General features: G+C 44.7%; 2 protein-coding genes across 8 annotated transcripts in view; one reads left to right on the forward strand and one right to left on the reverse strand.

Annotated features, from left to right (window-relative positions):
• Window positions 1-5,877, forward strand: part of VASH2 (vasohibin 2) — a gene marked incomplete at its 3' end in the record, with an annotated part of 32,792 nt that extends 26,915 nt beyond the window's left edge. For both annotated transcript variants that reach the window (XM_080615794.1, XM_080615793.1), the window contains one exon: window positions 5,808-5,877. In XM_080615794.1, the coding sequence (XP_080471920.1) occupies window positions 5,808-5,877 (70 nt within the window). The remainder of the gene's footprint in view (window positions 1-5,807) is intronic.
• ANGEL2 (angel homolog 2) lies at window positions 5,738-21,107 on the reverse strand. Of its 6 annotated transcripts, none has more exons than XM_080615789.1 (11): window positions 20,950-21,107; window positions 20,534-20,822; window positions 19,235-19,668; window positions 17,757-18,010; window positions 16,910-16,979; window positions 15,029-15,450; window positions 14,217-14,343; window positions 13,542-13,602; window positions 12,943-13,106; window positions 9,984-10,134; window positions 5,738-5,934 (listed from the first exon to the last, which is right to left on the reverse strand). In XM_080615789.1, exons 3-11 carry the CDS (start codon window positions 19,659-19,661, stop codon window positions 5,874-5,876), a joined length of 1,737 nt encoding a protein of 578 aa, XP_080471915.1. In that variant the 5' UTR covers window positions 19,662-19,668; window positions 20,534-20,822; window positions 20,950-21,107; the 3' UTR covers window positions 5,738-5,873. The 6 variants fall into 6 exon arrangements, with proteins under 6 accessions (XP_080471915.1, XP_080471913.1, XP_080471916.1 ...); XM_080615787.1 differs by having other exon boundaries at window positions 20,488-20,822; XM_080615792.1 differs by having other exon boundaries at window positions 5,813-5,929; window positions 20,488-20,822.
• Window positions 21,108-21,527: the final 420 nt, after the last annotated feature.

The following is a 21,527-nucleotide window of genomic DNA, read 5'->3' on the forward strand; positions in this document are numbered from 1 at the left end:
AAACTGAAACAGGGGAAGTTTAGATTGGATCTAAGGCAGAAGCTCTTCCCTGTGAGGGTGCTGAGGCACTGGCACAGGGTGCCCAGAGAAGCTGTGGCTGCCCCATCCCTGGCAGTGTTCAAGGCCAGGTTGGTTGGGGCTTGGAGCAACCTGCTCTACTGTGAGGCATCCCTGCCCATGGCAGAGGGTTGGAACTGGATGATCTTAAGGTCCTTTCCATCCCAAACCAGTTTCTGATTCTACGTCCTGGCATTGCTGTGCTTACTGCTCCCCAGTGGCCTCTCTCTGCGGTGTCTGTTGAGGCCCCGATGGCCTTTGCTTGGTTCAGTTCTACAGTTTGGGTGGCTGGGAAAGTGCAAGTGTGGGGTTTGCCTTCTTCAGCCTTTTACTGTATACTTCCTGGAGAAATGAATGTAGCCTGGGGGACCTGTACAGAAGGGAAAGCAGTTTGATCACATCTAAGGGTGTTCAGACATAGGTATGAGAAACAGGAGGATGGATCTACTAATGGTGATGTGGTGCCTGGCTGTCATGGTCACTGAGACAGAAATTGGGATTCTCTGTGATGAGCCTTTGTACAGAGCTATTCTGATGGAGTGGTTTTCACTGTGGACTCTCTGACTTACAGAGATGGTGAAAAGTAGATCTTTCCTCTTCTTGCCAAAGCAGAAACGTCACTTACATTGTGCTCTTTGATTTTAATCAGCTTAAAATACCTGAGACCACTTCCCTCATGTGCCACAGCTAATGGTTTAACTGTGTGGGGAAGGATGGACCAACTGCATGTACTACCTCTAAATGGATAAAACTGTGCTTCCAGATCACAGGCCTTTTACAGCCACTGGCAGTTCTGACTCCCATACCTTAGATGTGGAAGAGTCAAGTTTTAGCTGTCCAGCTTCACGCCAGGAAGCTGACAACTGTGCAAGCCTATACATAACACAGATTAGTCACATATTTATGATCGTTGCTTTTTAAATAGGCTCCCAGACGACTGTCTCAGCACTTGTTTATTTATTTTCAAGCAGCCAACAAAGACATTAGAGACTCATCTTCTAAAGATAACTTCAAGATACTTTGGCATCAGATGATTTTACAGCAGCCTTTTATTTTTACATGTGAATTCACACTTGGTTCATGCTGCCACACCTTGGGCTTCACTGAGAGCTCCTTGTTTAGTGCATGGATAATTATAGTTGTAATGGGCTTGGCTGCTCCTGGCTTCTTCATCTCCTAGATGTGCTTTGAGGGATGATTTGAGGTCTTTGGGTTTCTGGTAGTGCTTCTGCAGATGCTGAAGTGGATCATGTATGTCTGGAGGGCAAAGTGAGTCTCACTGGGCTTTGGAGGATCACCCATTGGGCTGGTTTCATGATTGCTACTGCTGCAGTGGCTGATTCCTCCTTGGTAGCTTTGCTTTTCCAGAGCAGGAAGACAAGTGAAGTGCTGGTGGCCTTGCAGTAGCTTCAGCCCCTCACCTGCTTGGTGGTTCTGCTGTGCTGCTCTGTACCTACAGTGAATTATATGCTATTCTAAAATAACATGATACAAGCTCCAGGACCCAGCTATGACATGATGTGGGGAACAGGAGACTGAAAGCAGGCCCCACACACAGGACCTTCATCTCTGCTTGGGCAGAAGGCATTGCAGCATCTCTGAGCGGGTGGGAGCTCCTGCAGCACGTGCTTTGTGACCGTGTGACAGCCCTGCGGGTCCTGCACACCCCCTCATGGGCCTGGCCAGTACACTGAAGCAAAGGAGGAGTGAAGGAGCTTTTGAGCCTCTGAGCAGAGCCAAGAGGCTGTTCTCTGTTAGAAGAGCTGTGCCAGGGAGAAGAACTGGGTTCCTGATGTTAAAATGATGCTTCTGTGCAGTGGTGCGGGTGGCCTGAAGGCTCATTGTGCCTTTTGCCCCAGCGGGAGGGGTGCTGCAGAGGAGTGTGCTGCTGTGAGGAGCTCCCTCCTGGTGATAAAACCCTTTCCTTTCCAAAACTGAGATCTGCTGCTTTCTGCAATGGGAAGTCTCAGAGACCTGAAGGGAGAAACAGCATTCCCTCATCAGGGATGAGCTGGATGGCATGTACCAACACATACAGCTGTAGACACAGGGTGAGAAATACAGGAGGGGAAATCAGGTATTTTCTTCCACATACTGGTAGATTTCCCAGAACTGAGTTGTAGTGAGAGGCCTTTGTGTTACACACAGAAGAAGAAAGACTTTCAGGCTTGCTAGGCTTTGGGCTGAAATCCTCGTTAAAGAATGGCCGTGCTTATCAGCATTGTGCGTTGTTTCTTTGTGGATCTCTTACTCACACGCTGTAATTACAGCTTTTCAGAGCTTGAGGGGAGGGGGAGAGAAGTGTTTTGCTCTAACAGGAGCTGGCAGGGGCTGTGTAACACACTCGTTTGAGAGGCTTCACCTGCTGATGACAAGCTGTTATTACAGCCTGGGGTTTGTCAACAATAAAATCACGTGGGCCTGCTGGGAGAAATCTCCCAGTGAAAAAGATGTGACCTGGAATGTCTTTGCTGGATTGTTTCTGAAGGTTAAGAACAGAAGTGGATTTTACAGCCTCAACACTGTAACTTCCATTTTTTTAGCCTGGAACTACAGCTACAGGGCAGACAGGGTATGCAGCAGGACATGGGTGGCAATGCAATAAGCAGTAGGTGCCTGTCTATGAGGCTGGTGTGTAGTCAAATGGCAGCTCATTGACGGAGCTATGCAACAGTCCATGTGCTCTTAGCCCACAGCTGGTGTGACCCTGCTAGGGGTGGCCACCAGGCAGGATGAATACAGAGCATATAGGGTGGTGTCAATCTGTCTGGCAAGTCTGAAGCCTTATTGTGTCCCCTTGTCCATCCTCTGAAGTCCCAAAGCGGGAGGGTGCAGTAAATTGCAAGTGGCTGTGCTGGAACAGTGTTCCATCCTCAACAGAAGTGCTTGGAGCTGGAGGGGTTTGAGAGAGGAAGTTTGGGAGTTTGGAAGGGAGCATCATGCAGCAGCCTGAAGCAATCTCTGCTCCTAAATGTCAGCTCACCAGATCTATCTCCCTATGATTTCATACTGAGGCTTTAACAGATGCAGGAGTGTCATAGCAACACTGGCCTTGTGTGCTTCTGGCCTAATTTAGCTGTTGACAGGAAAAATCTGTTGGTCTATTCTATTAGGACACACAAGGGGGCAGGAATATATTGGGGTTATATTATATTAGGATATATGCCGGATCAGGCAGCTCATGAGTGCTGTGTACCCAGCAGCTATGCACAGCTTATTCGCTTCAGGAGATGGGATCTGATGGGCTAGTACAGCAGAGGCCCCTTGCTTCAGAGGGCATGTTTGGCATCAGGTCATGTGCCAGCCCAGGAGAATAGGGGCTACCGTGCCTCTGCTCCAACAGATCCTTGCCTATTCCTAAAACCTCATGGAGGACAGTCTGCTTGTAGCTACAAGCTAGGGAGTTGTCATGGAGTGCAAACGGGCATGTCGCCATGGGTGTGCAGTGACTCCCCATCCCTCTTGGATAATCAGAGAAGGTAGAACCATCCAGGCATGCCGTGCTTTAATTAAAACTACATTCTGGCTATAATTAAAGGGAGGGAAGGGGTGGGAAAAGGATCCCTAAATATGAGCGAGGAAGAAGGACACTGGCAACTTCATAGTGCATCTCTTGCTGGTCTCAGACTCCTACACAAGCTCTGAGGGATGCAGGTATGCAGGTTACAGTTTGTTTTCTGGCTAGTCAAATCCCATCTGCTCTGAAGGAATAAAGTGGGAAAAATCCAAACTGTCTTACAGTGATTTCTTCAGGTGTGATCCCTTCCTGCAGTGACAGAGACCACAGAGGGCTCTTTCACTACTATGAAGTACCTACAAACACAAGGCAGGGTGCAGGGCAGTACTGCAAAGAGGGTGATGGGGTTATTCATGGAGAGGTGCTTGGCTACATGGCAGAAACTCAGGTTGTGTTCAGTGTGTGACTAGGCAGAAGTGCATTAGTTGTCCATAGCAATGGCTCCAGCTCTCAGATGCTGTGCAAATTCTCACAGAGATGTGGTGTTAGCAGCTCTGCTCTTAATAAGAAATAAAAACTGATTGAGTGAAAGAATTCAGAACTGTTTCTGAGGCCCTGCCACGCACGTGTATGTATGTGTACATACGTGAGCTACACGTTCGGCGTGTTAGGGCTGCAGCAATGTCAGCCTCGTGTGTGCAAACTCATCTGCTGCACGATGAGCAAAGCTCAACAGCTGGAAGCCAGGTCTGAGGAGCTGTAGGAAAGCTTCACATTGTACTACTCAGGCTTTAAGCCATGCTTCTGCAGTGGAGTGCACGTGCTCTAGAGTCTATGAGGAGAAATGTATTTTAAACCATGCCTTTCTTTAGAAAAGCAAACATACAACTTAGTGTGAAAATAGCTAAGAGCCTGGAGTAAGGTCCTGGATTAGACACTTCCATAGACTATACATCAACAGGATTGTTTCGATCTGACAGCTTTGCAGGAGCTTTTCCATTGCCTGCTAAATAGGGAGAGACTGATGGCTCAATCTCCAGGTTTCCTGTGGTTCAGTTGTTGATATATTTTAATGACCTAACAGCATTCTACATGTGCATGTGATTACTGCAGTGAATGGCTGGACTGCATCAGAACACAAGATGAAGGAGACTGAAAGGAGTTCATCTTGTGTCTTCTGTTTGATGAAAAATTTCTGTGGGTGAAAGATTGGATGCAAGCGGGCAATGTGTGCTTGCAGCCCAGAAAGTCAATCAAATCTTGGGCTGCATCCAGAGGAGTGTGGCCAGCAGGTCCAGAGAGGTGATTCTGCCCCTCTGCTCTTGTGAGATCCCACCTGCAGTCTTGCATCCAGCTCTGGAGTGCTCAGTACAGGAAGCACATGGACCTGTTGGAGAGGGTACAGAGGAGGCCACAAAAATGATCAGAGGGATGGAGCACCTCTGCTGTGAGGAAGGGCTGAGAGAGCTGGGGTTCTTCAGCCTGGGGAAGAGAAGGCTCTGGGGAGACCTTATTGCACCTTTTAGTTCTTAAAAGGGGCTTATAAGAAAGATGGGGAGAGATTTTTCAGCAGGGCCTGTTGTGACAGGACGAGGGGTGACGGGTTTAAACTAAAAGAGGGAGATTGAGGCTGGATGTGAGGAAAAAATTCTTTACAATGAGGATGGTAAAACGCTGGCACAGGCTGCCCAGAGAGGTGCGGATGCCCCATCCCTGGAGACATTGCAGGCCAGGCTGGACGTGGTTCTGGGCAACCTGATCTAGTTGAAGATGTCCCTGCTCATTGCAGAGGGTTGGACTGGATGAGCTTTGCAGGTCTCTTACAGCCCAAACTGTTCTATGATTCTGTTTGGTGGGCTGCAGCCCTTCACAGGGACCTAGCCTAGAGGAAACGGTTAATTCAGAGCAACAACACACTGTGGCCATGTGAGAAGCTTTGCCTGTTTGCTTCGTTCTAAAACCCGGAGTCGTGCTCTGGGGTAGATCCTGGGCAGGATGTGTCTGCTCTTAAGTGCTCATTTAAACCCTCTCTCAACTCAGGAGAGGGGTGCTCCCAGGACCCCAGGATGAGACAGCTTGTTCCTCACTGGTGCTTGGCTTCAGGGAAAACTTCACAGGAGTAGCTCAGTCACACCGGTTCACCTGACAGATCCAGCAGGATTGTGCTTATGATGAGGAAACTGGATCCAGTCGGGCCTGTTTTGAAGTCAGAGGTGCCCACTGCTCTCTGTGCTCCTGCATGGCCGTGTGGGATTACTGGTGAGCAGAACCCTCTTCCCTCCTTTGCTTGCAGGCCTGCGGTGGTGGACAAGAAAGGAGACCTGGCTACACTCAACGAGGTCGGCTACCAGCTCCGCATCTAACAAAGCCATATGCTGGACAGAGGGCTTCCTGGTGCTTCCCGCTGCACTTTACCTGCACTCCGTTGGAAGGAAAAAAGGAATGGGACAATTTATTAACTTGTGGACTCTTATGGTGAAAGTTTTACCTAGAAAATAGAATGGGGGGGAATTTGCTTTTGGTGGCAGTATTTATTCTATTTCAATTTATAGAAAAGGCATCAGTGCAGAGGAACCTACAGTGAGGTTTGCCAGGATACGATGTTTTTTCCCCTTCATCATGTAGCAGATGACTCCAGTGGTGTGAGAGTTTCTTCAAATACAATTTGCCTCTACAAGTATTAATTGAACTTGGGCATTTTGCTGGGTAGTAGCAATGGGAAAACTAAGAAATCAATATTCTTAGTGTTAAGATGTGCTGGGGTGCAGTGCAGTTAAAACAAATCCTAGTCAGTATTAATATTCAATTCAGCAATAAAAACAAGCAGTGCAGAAGTGGCACGAGTTTTTAAAGTCTCAAAATTACCTCACTAAACTTAATAGATATGCAAAACTGTCAGTATTGTTGTTTTGTAACTAATTTGTACTGTTTCCCAGCATTTCTGGTAGTATTAAACCAGCACTGGATGTTTTACTGCCACCTCTATTACTATTTTGTGCATGTTGCTGAAAGCTGTTAATAGTAATATGCAAAGTGTATTCTTAAACACTGACATCTTATTAGGCAAGATAGGAGGGTTTGGGTTTTTAACTGATGATAATAATGAATTTTTAAACTTTCATAAGGTTTTTATACGTTGTCACAAGCTTTTAGTCTTTCCGGACTATTCTGCTGAAGCACAAAACAGAGAGATTGCTGTTGTGGAGACAAGTGTTCACCTCTCAGTCCGTTTGTTTCTTGTATATGTTCCTGGAATAATGCTAACCTGAGCCCACGTGCTTCTCTTTCAGCAGTTGGTGTAGCTTTGAACCTTGTCTTTGAAAGGCTGAGCAGTCTCAGATGGTGATGCCTTGACATCTTATATTAAGATCAGACATTGCAGGCTGAAGTTAACCTTCTGCCGTGCTGCTGTAGGGAGTTTTTCCTGTATGTGTTGTAGTAATAACAAGAGCTTAGACCTGAATAAGGAAGCTTTAATGGCTGAAATGGCTGAAAATCAAGCTTGTCTCCTTCCTCCCTACTCAGTCTTTTTGTTCTAAGACTTAGCTGAGGACCTGTGATGGACACTGGCCTGCTCAAGAGACATGGTAAGACTTTCACTGGGGTCCGCCATTCGCATTAGTGAAGTTCTCTGGTGAGTGCTGCATTCCTGAAACTATTTCATTAGGTGCCTAAATAGAAACTGGATTATTGTACAAGTCCAGCCTTTACCCTTTGTGCTGTGCTTGTAGATGATACTGCCATGGGCCTTGTGTACCTCCCCTCCTGGGCACTGACTTTTTTGGGATCTCGATGAAGACAAGACATTGTAAGATAGTGACAATAATGCTTACTCAAACTGAAGGATTTAAGCTCCTAGAACACTTCTGTCAGTCAGCAACTGAATGAATACAGGAGATGATTGCTTGTACACAGACCTCATTGCCCAAAAAAAGTCAATAAATCTCCCCTACCCTAGGACAGGAGGACAATACCAAGACCCAGCAACCTTCCACAACCAGTGGAAGGCTTTCTACTAATGAGTCTGCAGAAAGTCTAGAAAGACTTGTCTAATGTATTACATACACTTGTTTATACAAATTACCATATCAATTACAGGGAGGCCTTTCCCATTCCTCCTTCTGTCAACTTTTCCACTCCTGTGTGCGATTTTTGTGGTTCAGGAGCGAAGTTGAAAAGAGAGAAATACTCTTTTGGTAGGAATTCCTGTACAATTTACACCAGCGGCAGCGTTTCACTGTTAAACTTTGTGCTGTTTAGTGTCTTGTGACCTAAACAGGTTTTTTTTCATGTATCCCTTGGATAAAATGATGTGAAAAACTTACTTTGATCAGCTGGAGCCTATAGCACAAAGTTACCTGATACGTTGCAAGCTTTTTCTATGAAACCATGGTTTACTTCAGCTCAACTAATGGTGGTTGTGTATAGTTTTTACCACTGTCCACCACACTTGAGTTATTTTCTTTTAACCTCTAACTTAGCACTGAAACTTTTGAACGCTGTAGAGGCATGTGACAAATTGCTTTTGGTTCCTGTTTTGCAGTTCAGCTGAAATACTCTTCACGATGATGGCATTTGTCTTAAGTGTGGTTCTAGTGACTGCAAAGTGGTCAAATAATGTAGGAAACATGCATGACTTCTGGTTTGGGGTTTTTCTACATCACTTGTATGTTTATGCACAGCATGAAACTTCAATAAAAGGATCATGGTAGTTTGAGGGTTTTTTTTTCTCTTTAAGTCTTAGGGTTAATTTTTGTCCCGTTCTGTTTCTATTCCAAAAAAGCTATTTGTTGTTCCTAGATTCAAGGAGTGACAAAGCTTATTGCAAAGAGCAGGACTTTTCTGTTCCCTGCCTTCCCTTGCTCAGCTGCCTCTGTGCTGCCGAGGGTGCAGACACACAGGAGCTCACATTTGTCTGCTGTGGAGATAACGCAACAGTCCCCCAGACTAGCAGAGTTCCTTAGGCTACAAGAGTTGCTACAACTGAGTTGCTGCAACAGCTTTTTTAGCTGTAACCTGTACATATCCAGAAATCTGTTGCATTTATTCAAGTATCTTTGCATTTATCAGTTCCAGCTTTGAGAATACTCATATTTAAATCAAGCAGCATCCAATATCGAATACGCAGTCCTCTTCAAGGAGAGGGAAGATCCTTATTCCCAATTACTTATGAGAAAAATATCCTCCCTCCAAATTCTTTGGTAAGTAATCATATTTTGTAATGGAACTCTGAAGGACTTTTTCAATTCAACTGGTTTTGTGGTTACTGCTACTGTACTTACTGCATTATTCTCAAAGCACAATGTAACTGCGGTTGTAATTCTGCAGTCAGGAAAAGGAATGAACAAAGAAATGTTTCTAGGAGCCAAACACATCTGAATGTGATCTCAGGAACACGGGTGCAGGTCTTCCAGCACTACACTGAAAGACAGTTCTCCAAATGGTACTGCTAAGGCAGTCTTACATACATACCCACATGTAGTTTGACTTGTTTCCTGCAAGTTTACTGTTCAGGAAGTCTTTTAATGTTGGAAATGGTATGTTTGTCTGTGCATTGTGAGAGTAAATACAATTCTTGATCGTTTAATACCTCAGGATCTGTCATTTTAATATACAGCTTGCCAGTTTTAATAACTTAGTGGCAAACCAAACTCCCTTCCCCCAGTTGTTCAATGCATATGAAGCCTCAAGATGTCAAGGAGTGATTGTTTTGTTCCTACAGTAGATCAGGTTTCTGTTAGGTTCTGTGCTAATTACACCTGGCTTTATTTCAGGTAGTCTAAAGAAGATGCCAGTGAATGCTACCCAAGGTTAACCTTTTAGAAATTTAAGAAGTAACCTTTGAAACTCTGCCTCATTGCAAAGCTACCTTCTTCCTTTGGAGGTGTAATTCTGCAGCTTCCAGCCTGACTACAGTCTAAGTGAATTCCTTTGCAGAAGGATTTAGACAGGAGTGTCTACAGAGCACTGCTGTAGTAAAACATGATCTTCTGCTCATTAGAAAACAGGCTGTGCATGCAAATACACTCGCCTTTGCTTGGGGGTTGGAGCTAGAGGATCTTAAGGTCCTTTCCAACTCAAACCATTCCATGATTCTATGAAGCAGCACACGGTTCTCAGAATAATCATTTTTACTCTGATTTACAATAAAAACCATTTACAGCATCTCTGTGAAAAATAATGCCACTTCGAGGCTGGCACAGCTGTTTTCCGTTATCAAAGAGGAAGCAAATGTAAAAATCTTTTCTTTTGGCCTTAAAGGCTTCATAAAGTAATTTCAACCTTAAAAAAAAAAAAAAGAGTCTCTTTAAAGAGTCTACTTTACACAACACTAACAACTCAGCATGCAAAAAACTGACTGAAACCGGACCAGCAGTGCTTGAATTAACCTTCAAAGAGACAGTGATCATCACATGAAGCGAGAAGATGAAGGGAACTTCATCTACACGAAAAGTCCTTTGGGTATTACCGTTCAATAAGCCTGAACTCTGCCAGCAAGGGCAGGTGGTCAGAAGAGTTATTTTCATTGGGAAGACCATTAACAGTCCAAAGATCTTTCTCTGTTAGAAGTGCCAGCCTGCCAAGGAGTTTCAGACCTCCACGACAAGAATCCTCTGCTCCTGGTTAAAACACAAACAGAACAAAACATGGGAACATTCATCAGTGTGGGCTGAGAATCGCACATTCACACACCTGCAGAAAGAGGAAAACCCTAGGGCACAAATAATCTCAAAGTCATTTCTGTTCCATGTAACAGCACCAATAAGGAGTTCAGAAATTCTTCTGGTTTATGATTGCTCTCCCAGCAGAACTTACAATCAGTACAACTCAAAGCACTCAGGACACTACCCCTCCATTTTGCAGAGGTAGAAAGGGATTGAGTTGTTCATTGTATCTCTGAAAAGCCTCAATCCAGGCCTGTACTTTAGCACAACAGCGGTGCCCAACAGAGCTGACACTTGCAAAATTAAGCATCTTTTGAGAGTTGCTGGTTCACATAAACTTTTATTTGTGTATCCTCAAGAACAGTTCTCCGCCAGGCAGGAACTCTTGATCATAAGGGTGAAAGCCTTCTGGCATTTCCCTTCCTAGATGTTCATCATAAGAAAGGGATCTTCTTCCATTATTTCCTGTGACTACCTACTCCTAATTGCCTAAAGACATGTGGAGCTCTCATTCCCTGCCAGCCCCTCCTGGTTGGTGAGAACAAGGTCCAGGCTCCTCTATCACCTGGAGAAGGCATTTATCATCAACATGTTCTAGGAACCTCCTGGACTGCTTATTGCTGGTGTGTTGTCCCCCCCGAGGACCAGGGCTTGTGAACATGAGGCTGCTCCTATCTGTCTATAGAGGACCTCATTTGCTCAGTCTTCCTGGTCAGGTGGCCTGTAGCAGACCCCTACTCTAAAGTCACCTGTCCCTGCCCAACCTTTGTTACTACACACCGTACTTAAAATATTTGTCCCCTCAATAAAGAAGAAAACTGAGTGGCGGCCTTGGCAGTGCTGGGGAACGGTTAGACTTGATCTTAAAGGTCTTTTCCAACCTGGTTGACTCTATGATTCTAAAAACCAACCAACAAAACCAAGCAGAAAACCATCATAAGTTTTCTCCAACTCAAATTCCATTGAGAACAAGATCCTCCCATGATGCATCAAACTTTTAGACTTCTTGATCTATCTACTTGAGTGAGCCAACTAGTCTGCAACCCTAGCTGTTGCCTGCAGAGCACGGGGATGATGCTGAGCAGGTTGAGTGCTTTCAGGGCCAGCATGAACAGCAGCTGTAACTCTGACAAAAATACTTTCTGTATGGAAGTGATCAGCAATTCCAGGACTTCCTGGCTGAAGCTGGTACTTACCAGCAGGCACATTTTAAAGGATTATCCAGCAACTGTTTAACTCCTCACATAGTTCAACAGCTTCACTCCTTTGGCACCTGCCAGCTTTGCAGCTCTCTAACAACCCAGCAGCTGTTTACGGCTGCTCTGAAGAAAAGCCCTTCTACTGTGAAGATGCCTTGGTAGCATTAGAGCACACACATCCTTGAGCCAGATTTATCATCTGGCGCAGCACCTGCGTGTCTACAAAGGAGCAGTTTGTTTGGCCTGCATGCAGTGATTAATGTCAGCTCAGAGCACTCTACAACTACTATTACTTAGTTTCTAAGAGCTAATGAATAAAAACTACACCAGTTTAACCTAGTTTGAAAATTCCAAGTTTGTCCCATTCTGTACTGTCATGTGGGGTGAAGAATCTATTTGAAAAACAAGTGCAGAAAGGAAGTAGTGCTATAGCTCTGCTGGGACAATGATGGTGCAACAAAAATAGATAAACAAGTGAATTAAGATTAAATTGTGCACAGGATGCACTCTGAAATCACACAGGATTCAGAAGTCATTTAGGTACTTCTCATATCCTGTTTTTTCAGTCAAAGTTTTTATTTCTGTATTGTGAAGCTTTTGTATGTGGTATTTTACATTAAGGTAGTACTTACTGTGCATGTTATGACAAATGAGACTTCTGTGCATTGACTCACTGAATTCTAACAATCTAGTCTCCATGCATAAGAAATGAAAGGAGTATTTTTATTTCACATATTAAAAACAATGTTAATTTATAAAAATCAGTTGCAATCTACAGTGGGAGCAGGAGTAGAATCCAGATTTCTTTATTCCAAGTTCTGCAGAGCTGTTGATCTGATAGCACCGCACTGTGCAGTGACCCTTGATGATGGCATAAAACACAGAACTACTGATGACATGGAAAGCACACTGCTGGGAAGTATCCACGGTAAGAGCACAAAGCAGTAAAGGATGGATGTGTTACCCATCAAGAAATACACCCACAGAGGTACCGTGTCTTTCTTGCACCATCTGGTGAGTTCCAGCTGCAACTACAATCAAGAGCGTGACAACTGGGCACAGGCAAGCAACTGCTCTCAGAGCAAGAGAGCACAGAAGTCATCTACTTGACAGACATTACATCAAGACTATCTGAGAAGTAACTAAGAAACCCTTTTAATGCACATCAGAAACTGTTCACCATTTTCATAACTGGATGTGATTAGAAACACTGCTTTGTTGTAGGTTCGCTCACCACCATCCTGCAGGAGTTACTGACAGCAGTAATTCTCAGGTGCTACTTACACTGCTGCTTTTCTGGAGCCTCAGGTCTTTTCTCCATGCTGAGATGGCAACTACAGCAATGGTCACTACGTGGAAAAGTCTGCCCTGGGTGGCACTACAAGCCCAACTGTGGTGAGATCACAAGCCCAGCCCCATTTCTCAGATAGCAGCTGAGAATAAACTGCCACAAACCTCTGAGGTAATTCATATGGATTGAATTATCACTGCATTTCCCTTGGAACAGCATCCAAATGCTCCCATCTAGCACTTGGTGAAAACAATTAGAAAGTTGTTTCTTTACCTGGCTGGGCAGCAGCATCATCGTTTGCTGCAGAATAGAAAATGTAATCCACGGTGACAGCACTTCGGGAGTGACAAGTTGTTACTTCTGGGATCCCAGTTTCAGGAAAGTAATGAGAATAGACTGAAGACAACTTAAAATGGTGCTGCAGTTTTGAAGACACCCTAAACAGGAATCAAAGAAAAGAACCTTATTTTCTTGTCTTTCCTAGAAAGAATGAGCAATGAAGAAGTTCCCAGCTTTCCTACAATGTCACTACAGAGCAAATGTTCTGTTTATGTCAAGAAGTTACCAAAAATGTCAAAGGCGTTTTCTAATAAGCAGACAGAAAGTGCCCCCTAAACAGCACTGACACTTCGCCTCTGCATTCTGAAATAGTATCTGCAGGTTCCTGCAAGAACCCACACTCCATTAATTCCAGTTCTAGTCCTTTGCTGCCTGATCAGCCTTTGCATGTTTAAATGGACGATGATTTTTAACCCAGGTGGGCAGACTGGGTTGGGTGAGCATCTTCTATTCACATCTGGAATCAGAAACAAGTTTGGTCTAAGAAAACCCCCCCAAGCTAGGAAATCCATTTTTTATCCCCCAACACATACTTTTCAGATGCTGTTACAATCTCCTGAGCATTGTCCAGTTTTCCTGCTTCCAATTTTTCTCCTGTAAAACAAAAATACATTCAATTTGCATTTAAAAATAGGATGTAAGCAAGACCAATATTGAAGATCTATAGAAAAGAAAAGCTAGAGACAAGTATCTTTGCAGCAGGCAAGATACAAACTGGATTAAATTCTTCTGTTCCATTTGTCATAAGCTCTCCAAAGACTTCCAAATTATGTCCCATTCATTTAAAATTGGTGGATGAAAGACGTAGTAAGGAAGGAATCACTTGCTCTTCCCACTTGTTCCATGAAGTGCCTTCACTGTGATACATAACCACTGAAGCAGAATGTGGGTTCACACTACATACATGTGCTGCATTCTTCCATCTCTCTTTTTCTAGTTAAGCACAACTGGCTTTCATGATTCAATCACAGTAGTTTAAAGAATATGCACCAGCTCCTGAATGGCAATTTCTAACTATTACCTTCTAAAGATTCAAATTTGCAAATGCTTATGTGAGCCATAACTTCACACTCAAATGAGCCCAACAGGGAAGTCTGGCAAGCTACAGACTCACTGCCTTCCCCCTCCACTAGAGCAGAACATGTTTTTCAGTGCGATCCAAACGATGTTTTCAAAGGTCCACAAAATTCATCAACCCAGCAACTGACCTGCATTTTCTTCTTTTTGTTGCTGTTTTATTTCATACACACAGTTTTGTGAAATACCCAATTTTTGGGGCCAGATTGGAATAGATAAAATTCTTTGTCCCCTTGGAAACTGTTCTTGTCCAGAGACCTAAGAAAAACAATATGAAATGAGTGGACTTTTTATTTAAAGTTTAAAGCAAAGAAAAGCCACAGCCTTTAAAATAAGTCTTTTATAATGGTTTGTCAAAGTAACAACATCCCTTATGAACACCCCCTTTGTTTTTGCAGCTACCCAATTTTCCAAGCCAGTTCTTCTGACGCTAAGCTGAAATACTACCAAGAACACGTATCAACATAACGGGGCTGAGTATACACAGCTCCCCAGACACTTCATCTTCACAACACTTATTCTTCTGTGAGCAAGTCAAGTTGAAGCAGGGCTTGAAACAACTACTCACTAGCAACAGACACCAGTGGGGCTATTTTCCCCCATGTTTTCTCATTGTATGTACTCCAGTTACTTTCTATTAAATAGCATTTGACACATCTAACAGCTACATAACAAGAGGTTACAACAAAAACCATCTAACCTGAAACAGTTTAGATTCAGCATCTAATTGCATTTTTGCTTTTACAATTATTGTAGCTACTGTAATTCAAAGTTTATCTAAAACAAGAGTCATCTTCCAATGGAGTACACAGTAGGTGTTTGCTTAAGCACTTATTTTATCCTATTTAAAGACTGGCAGTCTTAAACACAGTGATACAAACATCCTGTAATACTTTTAATCAGCATCAACCTTTACTTGTATTAAGTGAAAAGCATAGCCTACCTTTCCTATAGCAAGTCCTTCATAATTTAACTTCCCTTCCTTTATAAATCTGTACAGTGGAGAACCAGGAACAGAATTGAAGTCACCACAGATGATAATTGGACAGAAGGTACCATCCTTCTGAGCAGCAACACTAGCAATCTCTGCCAGGAGGATTGCAAGTTGGGTCAGCTTGATGTCCCCGCGCCTTGGGTTATACAGCAGATGTGTATTGGCTATACAGACTGCAGCATTAGTTTTACAGTGAAATCTAGGCTGCAAAAGCAACACCAATCCCACATTGTCCCTGTCCAAGAGTGGAATATCATGGCGAAAGAATTCCACGGGGTTTGATGAAATCAGGCTAAATTTGGAAGTTTTGAAGCAAATAGCACAGCCATCGGGTTTCCTCCCTGTCCTCATTTTATACTCACAGTGATACCCTGCAAGAGAGGCAATGACAAACATACAATATCATTGTATAAATAGAAATTATCTCAAGAAATAGTAAAAACCTTTTTACCCTGTCTAGCTTCAATTTAGATACTATGGTAAACCTGTTATAATACCTTTCGTGATGTGTCAGCATCTATTTAAGATACCAGGCATATTCTTATGCTCCATCCCTGGCAGTGTTCAAGGCCAGCCTGGACAAAGCCTTGGGCAACACGGTCTAGTATGAGGTGTCCCTGCCCATGGCAGGAGGGTTGGAACTGGATGATCTTAAAGTCCTTTCCAACCCAAACCAGTCTGGGATTCTATGATTCTCTCCTCATGTGGAGGAAAAAACCCACCAAACCAAACCAAGAAAGAAGCCCCACAAGTCACATAAAAGCGAACTTGTGTATTTTTTTTCCTGTTATTCCTAAACCACAATGGTTTAGGAGTAACACCAGTGAAGTGTTCCAATCAAAAGCAATAATCACTGTAAGTCATAAATCATAACCTTAAAAGGATTCATAGAACAAAGGTCTCAAACATAAAGGTCTCAAACATACTTATGCAACTATGTAGCTCTAGGCCATGTGCTCCTGCCACTTGTTGTGGCACTCACTGCTAACTCAGTGTATCAACAGAAACTAATCCACGACAATAGTATTAGTCTGGATAGTATTCTGCTGGACTGGTGGATTTCACCAGGGCAGAGGTCTAGTGAGTGCCAGAACTGGCCCAGGAGAAGGGGCAGAACATGCATCTGAGAGCTAGGGAGGGGAAGAGGAAGAGCTACAGCAAGCTCCAGATCCCCATGTATAGCAGCAGGAAGCTCAGCTGCCCAGACAAGCCTGACCTTACAGTGTTGTTCCACATTTCAGGTGGATATAAATCAGTATTGCCATTACTCTACCTTCTTTACATTCAGTTCTAGGAGCTAGTCTACCTCAAATTAAGAAGGAAAGATTATCAATCCAGTGCTGTTCTTGAACTAGCTACTCCCGGCATCAGACAAGAACCTGTGCCAGGAAGCAAGGGGGGCCTGGGACTGGAAGGAGATGTAGAGCACAAAAGATTTAGATCCCTTTAAACCACCATGGAATCACATCCCTAGCAACATGTTCCTTCCATAAATTCACACAGGAGAGTGGTAAGACAGTGCTATTTAGGCTGGCTGACAGTACCGTATAAAACCAAAATAATATAAACTGACTATGGTTAAGTGCTGATGTTTGGAAGATTTCAAGCCAGAAAAACATACCCTAGAAAAAAAACCTTATCCAACAGGAATTCTGATAGAAAACACTAAGGTAGTTTCAAGAGAGCACTTAGTGAATTTATAAAGGGGGTACACAACATTGTTGCATGTGACAGAAGCAAACTTGATTCTATTAAACTAAAATTTTTGAGGAAAATAGTTACTGGGACAGGGGAGAAGACAACACACTGGTCATAAAAGTTTCATCATACCCAGGGATTCCAAACTTGACTTGATCTCTGTTCTATAGTGGTCTTCTTGGACTTCTTGTAAACAGAGTACCTGATGCAAAAGTTCACAATTAAAAGATTAGTAAATATATCAAAATATTACATCACCTCTGCTGGACACTCTGTATGGGTATACTATAAAAAATAATAATTCAGAGGCTGTTTGCCTTCATAATTCCACAAAAGGATTCAGTCTCCTATAGAAAGTGCTCCTTAAGATTGGGAAGAAGGCCCCAATTCTTCCCACCCTCTCTCAGCCAGCTGCACATTTTCAGATGTGAAATTCAATTTAATCAAAGTAGTCACCTGCTAATACATTCCCAGCAGTTTAGGGGAGGGCTAAATGCCACAGCAGTGGGATGAAGAGGCCAAGGGCACACTTTCCATTAAGTACAGAGTGGACAACAAGGTTCCGTATTATAACCTGAACCAAAGATCAACCTCAAAATACTCCATTAAAAGAGTTCCGGGCATCCTGGAGCCTTCTGTTTGTACACTGCAGTACTGATTTACAACCACCTTGGGATTCTGACAAAGGACTGAGCTCCTGAAGAGTAACAAAGTTATGCCAAAAAGACAATTCCAGGAATTATGGACAAAAAAGGTAACTATGAGTGGTATGTACTGTAGAGTTCGCCTTTGCTCCAAGTTCAAATTGCACAGAATACATTAATTGCATAAGCATAAATCAAAACTAGTGTTAAGCATGACATAACTAATAGCTCAGCTGGATTCACTGGACAACCCACCCATCAAAAAGAACCGCAACAATTTGCTACTGCAGTTTATCAGTCCTAAAGAAATGTCCACATGTTCATTGTCTACTCACATCTGCATCCAGCTGTTTGATTTCTTGTAGAATGTTGGGAAATCTGTATGTCCAGATTAACAGTCGTTGCCTGCAGTGTCTGTACAGGTGGGAGTTATCTTCCAACAGATTCTGTGAGAGGATATTGTACGACATGACTGTAAAATCAAATTTTGCCTCATTTTCTGTACTGCTTTGGTCAGTTTCTTTGTTTTCAATGATTTTCATTGTTCTGCTGTGCTGGCAGAAATATTCCCAGTGTCTTTTGATGGTTCCTGTTAAAAGAGCATGAAGCAGAAAAAAATTATGTAATACACTGTATGAGTTCTTGCTGCTCTTAGCAATCATTCTACTGACAACTGTTCATCTTTGCTTAATCAGTTCTAAAAGTTTATTTGACTAGCAGTGATTTAGACCACGGTTCAAGATGAACTTTATGTAAGCAGCAATAAAAACCAAACCAAACAAACCCAAGCCCAAAACACAGCACAAAATCATTAGATGCCCTGGATTTCAAACTGTTTTGGTATGTCCTACGGAAATGGTTGTGGTCAGACTACGCCACCCTGCTGCTCCCTGTAGGAAGGTTGTCAAACTGGTAAGCCAAATCCAGTCTGCCGACACAGTGTTACACTGCCTTCTGCCACTACCTCCTCAGTGGAGATGGGGTATGTGAGTTTGAGGTACACCCTTAGAACAGGACATGGGCATCTTGATCTGCCTATACGTGACTAAGAAGGGGTTAGAAATCAAACAACATCTTCACTTCTAGCCTGTGTACAATCTGAAAAACTCAAGACATAAGCTGCAACTGGCTCCCAAACCAGATAACGAACCTGATTTGAGATTGAGAAATCAAAAGCATTAATAAGCCTCGGAATTACCAACAACTTCTAAAAAGGCTTGTTTTGCTTTTCTGCCATTCCTAGTTTCATATTTATTATGTGAAAGTTTTAAAGAATATATCTGCCCATCATTAAGTATCCAATTATTTTTCAGATATGTATTTCTCCACTTACAAAATTCATGACCCAAGTGGCTTGGAAAGAAGCCAGTTGAGATCCGGCAGGGCTTACAGGCTCAGGTACAGTACCAGAAACAAAGCTATACAGCTGCCAGCCCGGCTCAGCCCCGCAGCAAGTTATCTACATCTTTTTGCTTTAAGATTCCCTAGTTCACAGACAGGATCTGGCAAAAGACACCTGAGAGAGTTGTCTGAATCAAACTCAGGACTCCCCAGGAGGGCAATCCCTCCCATAACTGACTGTGTTCTACTGCCAGTCACAGTGAACCTAGCACTGGCAGGCTGTGTGGCAGCACAGAATGCAAGCGTGACAACCGAACAGCATTACAAACTGTAAGGCTTTTAAGACAGATGTTTTCTTGACCAAGAAGCCAAGAAAAACAGTAACTCAAAAGGCACAGGCAAGACTGCTTATAGCTTGTTAGATGGGTTTAGCTTTACAGACGAAGGAAAACGGGCAAAGAGCACCTTTTACCTTTCTTGCTGCTATGTTTTTCTTCATTCCGTGCTACAGCAAGACACAACGCTTCCTTCTGATCAGAGAAGTCTGTTTCTTTTTCAGGAGCTGAAGTATCATGGTGGCCACTGACTCTTCTCTTCTTTGTCAATGGTTCTTCTCCCTCAGATTTCATACTGGGATTGGGTAGGTGAAAGCAAGAACTTTGCATGAAGTTATCAAGCTGCCAATTACAGTTCTGAAACTGTCTCCAAGGTCCAAAAACTGGAGGGAGTCTCCAGTTTGCTGAGGAATCAGCTGGAACGGGAAGCGGAAATGAGGCCCAGGGATAGTGTCCGGCCCATCTCATACAGCTGTAAACCGGGTTGCTCACGGTGAGTATCTGAGAACCATTCCAGTGGGCGATGCAGTCTCTGCCCAGCCTCTGCACATGACGGGCCAGCATGGGGGGTCTGCCAAAGAAAGCACAGATTGAATTACCTACGCTCAAGTCATCCTGGTCATGGCTTATACAAAATACTCCTTCTCCACAGGTTGACACATACAAGACATTCAAACCTTTTCAGATACATACAAGACATTTAAACTTTTATCTAAATGATACGCAAAGTGGGACCTGACGAAGCAATCGTGTATTCTTCCCTTTCAGATTTACAAATGCCATTTCATTTCCAAACTGTCCAACTGAATAACTACTTACAACTTATTTTCTGCCTTACTGAATTCCACTCTCAGATCTTTCAAGTGCTCAGTGGAACGACCTTTACAACAAGTCATTCCTTCATGCAGCATTAACTTGATGATAAAGCTACTTGAAAGGAATAAGAAAACCACTTTCCTTTAAGTTGTTTAAAAAGCTGTTGACTTGCATCAAGCCACAATGCCAACAGGACAGGGAAACAGAGGTACTAACACTCATGGAATCTCTCGCAACAGCTTAACGACTAGATTTGGGTTCTTATTTCATTTCCAGGTGGGAAAGCCACAGCTTAGCAATTAAAGCCATGAAAATAAGGGGGAGGTTGGTTGTTCGCTTTCCAGAAAAGAAGAATGTCTGTGTCAAAACCAAATACAAAGCAGGAAGCATGTCTGAGTGGCATCGCTCTGCGCCGGCTTCCTCATTGTTTAAAAAGGCAGGCGTATTTTGAGCTTACAAACAAAAGACACCGAAGCTTGGTGCGCCTGAAGTTGAACCAAAGCGAGAACCTCCTCCCTGCCGTTCAGCCTAAATACAGCGTTCAGCAAAACCCGGCTTGTCCGCAAACACCCACCACAAACAGCTTGACAGACACAGAAGAACACCACAGCCCAGGGCACCTCGCTGGTAGAATGGGGCAGAAAGGGAAGAGGCGCCGCTCCTTTGGGAAGGCTCCGGAACCGCCTGCTCCGCGGAGAAGCGCCGAAGCGGGCTCCCTTCCACGGGGGAACCCCGCACCGCGGCCCCGCTCTGCTCTGCGGGCACTTCGAGCTGTCAACCGCCTCGGCAGGGCCGCTCCGCCGCGGCCAGGCCACTCCGGGGCCCCGCCACCCGATCAGGCCGGTTCCAGCGCCGCCAGCGCCACGCCAGCTGCAAGGAGCCCCACACAGACCGCCTCGGCCTCCGCGGCTTGGAGAAGGAGAAGGAGGATAAAGACCGGCCGCCATCGCGCAGCCCCGCACGGTGCCCTGCGGTGCCGAGGCGGCTGCAAGGCCCGGCCAAGGCCCAGCGCCCACCCCTTCCCGAACCCGTTTACCTCCCGGCGGGCCCCGGTGCGGGACCAGCCCAGGGCAGACCCGCTATCGGCTCCGCACACCCCCGGTGCCCCCAGAGGGGGTCATTCCAGGACAGCGCCAGCTCCGCCCGCCACCGCGCCGCGTACCCCGCAGCGACGACACCCGAACCCGCCCCGCGGCCGCCCGCTAGCTCCTGGGACTTGTAGTCCGAGGGCTCACGGCGCACCCCGCAGCCATGTTCGGTCCGAGAGGGCGGCGCCCGAGCCCGAACGCCATCTTGGGCCCGGCAGCCCCTCAAAGGCGGGGCGGGGGGCGGTGCTTCGGCTCCGGGTGGGGACCCGTCGGGGCGCGGCGCTGCAAAAGCCGGGTGTAGGTTGCCGGGTTTCAGGCTTTGTATTCTTTTAACTGGGTGCAACGCCGTGCTAATGTTGTAGTTTCCGTACACCGTCATGTTCCTGCCGTTACTGTGTCCCCGTGGGGTCAAGGGACAGCTGCCCTGTGTTTTAAGGTACCTATGTCAGGGCAGCAGCAGCGTCCTTACTGCTTGCAGAAACCAAACCCCACTGACCTACGACAGTGTTTTAACGTTCCCAGGTTA

Source organism: Psittacula echo (genome assembly GCF_963264785.1).
Source record: "Psittacula echo genome assembly, chromosome: 4".
In the NCBI taxonomy this organism is placed as follows: domain Eukaryota; kingdom Metazoa; phylum Chordata; class Aves; order Psittaciformes; family Psittacidae; genus Psittacula; species Psittacula echo.

Excerpts from the sequence above, each read along its gene's own strand:
- ANGEL2 (XM_080615790.1), bottom strand. The coding sequence starts at position 19,661 with ATGCTGGCCCGTCATGTGCAGAGGCTGGGCAGAGACTGCATCGCCCAC. Across the intron at positions 16,980-17,756 it reads TCAAACAGCTGGATGCAGAT|GTACTCTGTTTACAAGAAGT; the intron begins GTGAGTAGACAA and ends CTTTTGCATCAG. Across the intron at positions 15,451-16,909 it reads GTCAAGTTTGGAATCCCTGG|GGTATCACTGTGAGTATAAA; the intron begins GTATGATGAAAC and ends CCTCTCTTGCAG.